The following is a 10,581-nucleotide window of genomic DNA, read 5'->3' on the forward strand; positions in this document are numbered from 1 at the left end:
CATACCCTCATGATCTTTTCTTGGATAACCCCTGGTCCTGGTCTGCACAGTTAGCTCTTATACAGCCCCTAGCTAGAAAACGCTGTAGAGACCATTATCCGTTTGTCTGTTTTCTGACCTGTGCCCGTTCACTCTCCTGTTCATGTGCCGCCTTCCCTAACCATTGGATTGTTTCTTGGATTTGCATAAACTCTGCCAGCCCTGTCCTCTTCCTGTTTCCCGACTGTGTGTGTGTTGCCTATTCAGTGTCTCTGATCCCTATGGGTCAACAGCCAACCACATGGCACTATTCCAAGAGGTCATGGCCTGGTGGCTTCCCTGCAGTGAATCCCTATATAGGGGTTAAAGGGTGAATGCCATGGGACCATCAGGTTAAGGCCTTAGGTCTAGCCCAAAGTCAAGCTGGTTGGCACAGTGGTTCCACAACCATTGCTTTAATAGTTTGAGATCTAATAGAAGTGCAGACCAAGAATGATTGGCTATATTTGGGGAACTACTGTAACTTGAGATGATGTGGCAAGAGATACTGGAAAAATGACTGCTAGAAGGTTTAGCCAAAAACTATTTTTCCCAACTCCCCCATACATACACACCCTTGGATATATGTGTATCCTCAACGGGAAGAGGGGAGTAAGCAGTTGCTAGACACTAGTGGTGGCTTATCTCCCCAGCCAACTATATCCAACCCCCCCCCCCTCCCCCCTCCCCAACATCATCTGTTCGTGACAGAGTCAAAAGGCTCCCATAGACATAAGATAGCCCTCTGGTCGTGACAGAATCGGGGAGTTTAGCTGGCTTTACTCTTATGCGTATAGGCACCTTAAGGCTATGAAAATAGTATATGAATAGTGACATTATTTCAGCAAAATATATAATTAAATCAGTAATCAATTGGACCAGAGGTCTAAATATATGCCAACATTCTCTACACCATTAAACTACCACCTACACCATACATAGACAGATAGCCTTTTTAGATTGTGGAAACTAGAGATGAGATAATTGTTGTCATAAGTTACATTGTATAATGAAGGGTTGCCTCACTTTCTCTGGTCTTGTTCCTGTAGGGTGACAGTGGTGGACCCTTGGTTTGTCAGACTGACTATACCTGGCGACTGGTTGGAGTGGTGAGCTGGGGAATGGGATGTGCTGAGCCCAACCGCCCAGGTGTATATACCAAGATTGTATCCTTTCTAGACTGGATATATAAGAGCATGGAGGTAATATCCTGGTGGAAGGTCCTCTAGCATGTTCACAACTTCCAAATGAGGGACCAACCGGACTACTATTTTTCTCTATTACAGGAGGACTACACACCACACAGTCATCTGGACTACTAGGCACCTGTGGTGGTGGCATCTCTACACATATATGTCAACCCTCATGATTATCTATTGTCAAAGTATATTGACCTCAGGAACTGCTAATGGAGTTCCCCTTGTTATCTGGGTGGGGTCAAATCAAAGGTGTTTAGGTACTTATATAGAAACACAGATGATTAACAGAAGAAAAATATCACATGGTCTATCTATTCTACCCTTATATTATTACTTATCACAAGCATGTGTTTATCCCAGGCATGTATAAATTCACTTACTGTTATTTTCCCTACCACATCTGATGGGAGTTTGTTCCAAGCCTGAAATACTCTTTCAATGCAAAAATATTTCCTGAAATATTTTCCTGAAACACTTCCCTACTGAACCTTATTTATACCTTTAACATACTTAAATGTTTAGCTCATGTCCCTCCTTTCCCTTCTTTCCTCAAGGCTCGAGAACAGAGCAACACACAGATAAGGATGGCGTATATGCTAAGTCTGAGGAGCAGTTCCCCAGCTTCTATTATTTATACAAAATGGATTTAACACATTGGGGTTTGGACACACCAATGAAAATATGAAATGTGATGATGAGACTGTCTGTATGAAGCATTACCTATATATTTATTAATTACAGTGTGATATATTATGCAATCGTAATTTGGGATCATCAAAATCTAGGTAGAAATTTTACCAACCTATTGATTCACTTATAAAGTGCTCTAGGAAATATAGGACCCCATCTGAAAATATTCTCTGCATGTCATACTACAAAGTGTCAGACCAGTTATTAACATTACTAAAGACCCTCGACCGAATGACTCTACATCAGATATGATATATGGAAAACAAGCGACCTTTGACTTGCCACAATTCTTTAACACTGGGAACAGGATGTGCAATCTATGGTTTACTAAAATATGAATACATAGTTTATGCATAATCATGAAAAAAACAAAATACACATTCTTTTTCAGGATATAATAAAAAAAATGTCTGGGGAGCGTTATCAAAACTGGTGTAAAGGAAAACTGGCTTAGTTCCTCAGCACAACCAATCAGATTACATCTTTCATTTTTCAGAGCTCTTTCGGAAAATGAAAGGAGGAATTTGGTTGCTATGGGCAACCAAGCCAGTTTTCCTTTACACCGGTTTTGATAAATATCCCCCTGGTCTTTAGAAGGTCTTAGGTAAATACAATCTCATATGAACAACACACAGGGTGGATTTGATTTAAATCAAAATGATATAAATCACGATTTAAATCACAATTTAAATCACTAGTCAGTAAGGCTTGATTTAAATCCTAGTTTTCTACATAAAGACTAATTCTTGCTGGTATAACTTATAATATGCAAGTTGATGAAGATTTTTAGAATAACAACTTTTCATATTAGTTTGATTAGGTTGATTCTGCATTCATAGGTTTGTAGAAGTTAGGATTAAGGTATTTTTCTCAACTCTGTTCATGTTATAACATTTTTGCTGTGAAGAAGAGGCATGTGATCTCTGCTGAGTCAAATTCAGTTTTAAGAACTGCAAAAGTAAACCAAGCATCTGTGATAATATCTTTTAGGCAGAGAAACTGCCCAATAATCTTACAAAAACCTCTGGAAGAGCATGACATTGTGAATGGATTAATGGAATTTATTTACCCCAAAAATTACACATATGGAAACATAGAATGTGTCGGCAGATAAGAACCATTTGGCCCATCTAGTCAGCCCAATATACTAAATACTATGAATAGCCCTTGGTCCTATCTTATATGAAGGATGGCCTTATGCCTATCCCATGCATGCTTAAACTCCTCCACTGTATTTGCAGCTGCCACTTCTGCAGGAAGGCTATTCCATGCATCCACTACTCTCTCAGTAAAATAATACTTCCTGATATTACTTTTAAACCTTTGCCCCTCTAATTTAAAACTATGTCCTCTTGTAGCAGTTTTTTTTTCTTCTTTTAAATATTCTCTCCTCTCTTACCTTGTTGATTCCCTTTATGTATTTAAACGTTTCTATCATATCCCCTCTGTCTCGTCTTTCTTCCAAGCTATACATGTTAAGGTCCTTTAATCTTTCCTGGTAAGTTTATTACTGCAATCCATGTAATAGTTTAGTAGCTCTTCTCTGAACTCTCTCCAAAGTATTAATATCCTTCTGGAGATATGGTCTCCAGTACTGAGCACAATACTCCAAATGAGGTCCCACTAGTGCTCTGTAGAGCGGCATGAGCACCTCCCTCTTTCTACTGGTAATGCCTCTCCCTATACACCCAAGCATTCTGCTAGCATGTCCTGCTGCTCTATGACATTGTCTGCCTACCTTTAAGTCTTCTGAAATAATGACCCCTAAATCCCTTTCCTCAGATACTGAGGTAAGGATTGTATCACAGATTTTATATTCTGCTCTTGGGTTTTTACCCCCCTGGTGCATTATCTTGCACTTATCAATGTTAAATTTTAGTTGCCAGATTTTTGACCATTCCTCTAGTTTTCCTAAATCTATATTTTTTTCCTCAAAAAGAATTTTATAGAAAAAAATCCTATTTAAATAAAAAAAAATCTATTTAACCTGACAACACACAACAGATTCCTTTGTGTCATATATTCAACACAAATTAAGTCAAAATGGAAAAGCCATGTATAAGAAGAAGAAAAAAAAGTCCACCCCATGAATCAATAGCTTGGACAACCATCTTTAGCAGGCAGCAATAACTTGAAGTATGTAATTGTTTTCTGTATGACTTCATGAGTCTCTCACATCATCCTAGAAGAATTTTGGCCCATTCTTCCTAACATCTTTTTTTCAGCTCATTGAGGATTGCGAGCATTCATTTATACACAGCTCTCTTAAGGTCCTACCACAGCATTTCAATTGGGTTGAGGTGTGGACTTTGGCGAGGCCATTGCAACACCTTGAATTTTTTTTTCCAGTCATTCCTTTTTGCTTGGAATCATTGTCCTGCTGCAGGACCCAGTTTCGGCTAAGCTTTTAGCAGTTGGATAGGTGGCCTCACATTTGAGGAGTTGATGGTCTACTCAATAACTGCATGGTGCCCAGGTTATGGCCAAACATCTCCACTTTGATCTTGTCTGTCCAAAGAACAGGGTTCCAGAACTCTTGTGGTTTGTTCAGATGCAACTTTGCAAACTTAACCTGTGCTACCATGTTCTTCTTAAAAATAAGAGGCTTTTTCCTGGCATCCCTTCCAAACAAGCCATACCTGTTTGTTTGTTTTTTTTGTTTTTTTTTTCTAATTGTACTGTAATGAACTTCGACCCTTAAAGGGCATCTATAAGCAGATTTGTACATATAAAACTGGCTGACCTGTTACATGTGCACTTGGCAGCTGAAGGCATCTACGTTGGTCCTATGTTTATAAGTGCCTGTATCTCTGAGAAAAATTATGTTTTAATATATGCAAATGAGCCTCTAGAAGCAACTTATTATTGATATGGCCAGACAGCCGCAATCATGCCTACACTTCTTGACAGGGTGCAGCAGTTGCAGAGACAGTAGAGCCTCTAGGTGTAATCCAATGCCCCCGTTGCCCTTAGAGAATCAATTGCACATATTAAAATATAATTTTTCTCAGCAATGCAGGAACATATGAACAATGGACCAATGCAGATGCCTTCAGCTGCTAAGCGCACAGGTCAGCCAGTTTCATAGGTACAAATTTGCTGACAACTGAGGCTTATAGAGTCATAGATGTAACTCTTGGGGTTTTTGCAATTACTCTGAGCACTGGATTGTCTAATCTTATTGTGAATGCGGTGGGATGTCCACTCCTGGGAAGATTGTCAACTGTCAAACTGTTAAATGTTTGCCATAATCTTTATCACTGTTGAATGATGGACTTCAAATTGTTTGGAAATCAACAATTGTTCTCTAAGATTATTGCTAATGTCTTTCCTCCTTGGCATAGTGTTAGCACACACCTGAAAGCTCCAGACCAGCAAACTGCCAAAACACCTGGTTTTAAAAAAGGTGGTAGTATCTAGCTGCTACTTACCTCTTAATTCCTATGGAAGCAGTAATGCTACGGCTACACGGTGACATTTGTCGGGTGATACCAAGTCGCATCACAAAAAAGGGTACAGCTACATGGTAACATGTGTAGCTGAAAAGTCGCACAATGTTTTTGTAATGATAGTTAATGGTGTCGCATTGCAACATGCTGTCACTCCGATGCGACAGTTATGCAACATATTTGCCGGGTTGCAGCCAGATGTCCACTGGTCCCCATTATAGAGAATGGGGCCGGACGGCGATATGATAGATATGAGCTATGCCAGATCTCAAAGTGCTAGGATGAAACTAGACTTACACCTTCTAGGAACCAGATTATTTTTTATGCCCTGATATATAAAACCATAGAATTCAAAGAGGGTGTTCTTTGTTTTTCTCATGATGCTGTCTATACAATAGACATTACTTTGCCAAGGTGGTAATAGACGTGTACCCTGCTCACCTAGCATTACACAATAAGTGGAGCCTGGCATATGCTTTCAGTCGTAATTCACATTAGCAAGTTGTTTAATGGAACTTAGAGGTTCTGCACTTTCAGTTAACTGATGATCTATCCTCTGGATAGATCATCAGCTTCTGATTGGCGGGGGTCCGACACCCGGGACCCCCGCCGGTCAGCTGTTTGAGAAGGCAGCGACGCTCCAGCAGCGCCGCGGCCTTCTCACTGTTTACCGCCGGACCACCGGCCCACTGACGTCACGACTAGTATAAACTAGCGTGGGCGCGGCTAAGCTCTTTTCACTTGAATGGAGCTTAGCTGCGCCCACGCTAGTTGATACTAGTTGTGACGTCAGTGGGCCGGCGGCCCAGCGGTAAACAGTGAGAAGGCCGCGGCGCTGCTGGAGCGTCGCTGCCTTCTCAAACACCTGATCGATGGGGGTCCCGGGTGTCGGACCCCTGCCGATCAGAAGCTGATGATCTATTCAGAGGATAGATCATCAGTTAAATGAAAGTGCAGAATCCCTTTAATCATGACTAGCTATAATTAGATGAATCAAATTAGAGGAGCTTTCAGTATTTAGATATTGATGGCCTATCCTCAGAATAGCTCATCAATATCAGTTTGGTGAGGGTCCAACAGTTGGCACCCTCCCCAGGCATTCGCCGGGACTGGAAACTATACAGTGGATAAAACTGGGAGCACAGGGTTCTGTCCACTGCCAGGCTACTGCAGCTCAAGTGAATGGGAGCTGGTGTGCAGTGGGCTTGTGCTGGAATCTACACGGTGGACGGAACCTTTCATCCACTGTATGGTATCTGGCTGCAGACCAAAGCACCTGATTGGTAGGGGTGAAGGGTATCGGGCTCCCACTGTTCTGATATTAATTTCCTACCCTTAGGATAGGTTTTAATATCTAAGTACTGGAAAATCCCTTTAATGAACCTTGCAGTGAAATAAGCTGGGTCAGCTTAGCTTTTCAATGTAAATGTTTTTGCTGAAATATATACTATTTAACAAGTAAACAAGTCCCATAAGCATACTGTCCTATACATGGATGGTGGAGAACTTATTGGTAACACACCTCTCTGCTGTATGGAACCACATTGGTAGTGGCTGCTGCTGGGCTGGCAGAGGCTATTTTCATAAGGCCTGTCACACTCTAGCAGTGGTGACCTGGACAGCTGGAGCAGGACAGGCTGCAGTACCTCTGCAATCTGCTTGTCCTGTCTGACTCTCCTTCAGGGCTGGGTCTGGTCCTCGGGTGCCAGGCCTGAGTGAGGGGTGGGGCTGAGCACAAGCTCCGCTTCCTGCTCTGATATGGAGACATCGGTGATTGGCTGCTGGCCGGTCCCCCAGCGCTTCAGCCGGGGGTACAACAGAGCTGCTCCCATAAGTTTAATGTGCCCCTGGCTGATGTATTTTGAGCCGCACTGCAGCCCCGCACTGGTGGCTCAATATAACCATGAAAATAAGCTGCCAGTGCAGTGAAAAATACAAACATCACAGCAATGTGCTTGTAGTCCGGGCCCCGATTCAACATACCTAGCAATGCTCCTGAATGCAGGTATTTTTAAAAAAAAACCCAGTTAAATTCCCTTGACTGCAACCTCTTCTGTTTTTCATCATCAAAATGGGGCCTAATGACAAACACAGCTCTACTTCATCTGGATATACAAGAATTTTATTTAAGCAGCCATCGTTTTTTTTACCTCCAAGGATTAGGGTTGTCTGTGACTAAAGTGAACCTGTCAGATTGAAAATTCAGGTCAATCTGCAGGCATCGTTGGTATAAAGCGTGAGGAGCAGAGCAAACTGATTGTATCAGTATACCGAATCATTTATTCATTTGAATCTCTGCTCATACTATTTAATGATTGACAGCTATCTCTGTATGCACATTTATACAGGAAGGCCGTCAAGCACTGAGTAGGACCGCCCACTGGACTCCTTAGACCAGAAAGAGCAGAGATTTAGATCAATAAACTGTAAGTTTTACCGAATCTTTTCCCACAAACCTATATATTAATCTGCTCAGCTCCTCCTGCTCTATAACCTGCAGACTGCACTGCTTTCTCATCATGCTGGGGTTTCTTTAATTGAATGATGAGGAAACCTTGTTTTTGCTGGCATGCTCTAGAAATGACATCCATAGATAAAGTGAATTTCATTTCCCATCCATTTATACAAAGACTTGTGTTCTGGATTTTCATGTAGTTGCTATAATTGATTGCTCCAGTAATTACTCTCAGTCATACATTGCTGTTTTTTGCGCTCTCTTATTGAAGTGATATAATAAATCTTATTTAACGCATTTTGACAGCTGTATTCTCGCTGGAGTTTTATTTTTTATTTTTTTATTACAGAATGGTTTTACGGCTGCTGAGAACAAGCTCGGAAGCACAAATTTAATAGGTTTTCATACAAGCTTGAAAAAGAGGGACATCATTTTCGGTGTTACACTACATTTTTATATCTGTTTTATAAAGTGCACTGCTTTAGGGTACATCACAAGAGACGTAAAATACTGTCGAAGAGTCCGGTGAAGATTTTGCTGCACATTTATTGCAAAAACACAGAAAAGTCTGCAACAAAATATTCATGAATTTCTTGTGTTTTTGCCACAGAAATGGCTGTGGATCTCATCCTCATTGCAGAGGGTATATATTTGTTGAATAGGAATTCTGCTGTGGTAGTGAAACAGTACTGTCAGGCAGGATGACAGGCGTCGCTCTTAGAATCACTGCACACTTCACTTATTTGGTTAGTTACCGTGCCAGAACTGACCAAATAATTTAATTGTGAACTCAGCCTTACAGCGTCAGGTATGAAGAACCGTGCAGCGGCCCAAGATCCTACTATAGTGTGAAAGATTGCACTTGTTTTACAATGTCAGCTGATTCCACATAGATTTCAACAGAGCCTGTTCTGTTAAATGCTGATACAAGTTTAGCCCCCATCCGACAGAGTGGAGAGGGTGTTAGCAGTAAGTTTGTGTTGACGTCACAGGTTATTTTTCACTACTTCTGATCCGCCAGAAGAACAACCCACAAAAAGCAGATCCTGTCTATTGAGCAACCGCCTTCACTCGGTCAGCATTTGGTCAGTAATTCATCAGTATTGCTAAGGCCAAAAAAAAAAGCAGGAGTGGATTCAAAACAGAGATGACACGTGAATGCAATATTTGCATGTCTTCTGTGTTTTGTACCCACTCCTGCTTTTGGCTACCAAATCATGAGCATATCCTGATGCAAAATAGGAACCATGTAATACAGGCCTTACGGCTGCTCCAAACACAGGATCCGATCAGAGGAAGGGTAAAATAAATGCTGATGTCAACAAGGCCAAAAAGGGAAAATGGCGGTCCCGTCATAGTGTAGGAACAGCATGAGAAGTCCACAGAGTGGCCCAGTGACAGAGTGGTGAGGTGGTAGCAGCATGAGGAGACCACAGAGTGGTGAGGTGGCATCATCATAAGGAGACCACAGAGTCACAGAGTGGGGAGGTGGGAGGCACAAGCCTGGCCAGTACCAGCACAAGATGTTGGGTGGCAGTAGGATCACCTGGCAGCAGGTGTGTGGCATTAGGATGGTGGCAGCATCAGAATAGTAGCTGAAGAAGGTAGCCAGAAGAAACAGGTCTCTTTTGACAAAGTTTGGGTGTGGCACCATGGATAATCTAGTCTGATGCATCAGGCACTGGTGCGTGGAAATCCTAGCTGATCCACGCCTGATTCATTGTCACAAAGGTAAGTTTCTCCACATTTTGGGTGTAAAGGAGAGTTCTCTTTGGGGTAACTATGGCCCCCGCCACACTAAACACCCGCTCTGATGCCACACTACTGGCTGGGCAGGAAAGCTTGTCCATGGCAAACTCGGCCAGTTGCGGCCATAAATTAAGTTTGGCTGCCCAGTAGTCCAGGGGATCTTCCATGTGGGGTGGCAGGGTGCAGTCCAAGTATGCCACCACCTGCTGGTTCAGGTTCTGCACCATGTCTAGCTGCTGCTGCTGGTGAGTAGTTTCTTTACTAGGCGGATGAAGAAAACTGATCATCAGAGACTCTAGACTTAAGTTGCTGCTGATGGAGCTGGTACTGCTCCTGCCCCCCCCCTCACCCCCAAGCAGCCATGGCAGTGGAAGGTCAGATATTCGTTAGGAGGTGAGATGGCGCACATAGGCAGTGTCCAACCGACTACATAGGATGTCTCGATAGTAGTTCAGTTTGTCCTCCCTCTCACCGGGTGCAAAAAAGACCCCCATTTTGGTCTGGTAGCTAGGTTCTAACATGTAGTAGTCATCCCTCTGTCGAATGGTGAAAATTCGACTGTCACAATGCAAGCAACTGAGCATGCATCGTGCCATTTGCGAAAGTGACTCGGAGGGACTTCCTGCCTTCATCTCCACTGCATACTGCCACAGTGTATCTGGGTCATCTGCCTCGTCTTCCTCATCTTCCAGCTCTTCCAACTGCTCCTGCTTCTCCTTTCCTATCACCTGTGCAGAAAAAACACCCATTTCTCTACACATTGCTTATGCGTGAATGTCCTCCTTCTCCAGTTCAGCCCCCACAGGGTTCATGTTGCCATGAGTCGTAGGCGCCACGTCTCCTGTACCCTGGCCAGCCAGATTTAGCAGCATCTGTTCCAGGACGTGAATCAGTGGAATGATGTTGTTCATCCCGTTCTTCTGGTGACTGACAAATAAAGTGGCCTCCTCAAATGGCTCGAGCAAACGGCAGGTGTCACGCATGAGCTGTCACTGGCTAACATCGAAGTTACACAAGGGAG

General features: G+C 42.7%; 1 protein-coding gene across 1 annotated transcript in view; it reads left to right on the plus strand.

The window, feature by feature from the left end:
* Positions 1-1,867, plus strand: part of LOC122926275 (transmembrane protease serine 5-like) — a 173,464-nt gene extending 171,597 nt beyond the window's left edge. The window contains exons 10-11 of the mRNA XM_044277649.1: positions 1,068-1,220; positions 1,772-1,867. Of these exons, the coding sequence (XP_044133584.1) occupies positions 1,068-1,220; positions 1,772-1,867 (249 nt within the window). The remainder of the gene's footprint in view (positions 1-1,067; positions 1,221-1,771) is intronic.
* The last annotated feature ends 8,714 nt before the right edge of the window (positions 1,868-10,581 follow it).

The sequence above is a fragment of the Bufo gargarizans genome, chromosome 2, assembly GCF_014858855.1.
Source record: "Bufo gargarizans isolate SCDJY-AF-19 chromosome 2, ASM1485885v1, whole genome shotgun sequence".
Lineage (NCBI taxonomy): Eukaryota > Metazoa > Chordata > Amphibia > Anura > Bufonidae > Bufo > Bufo gargarizans.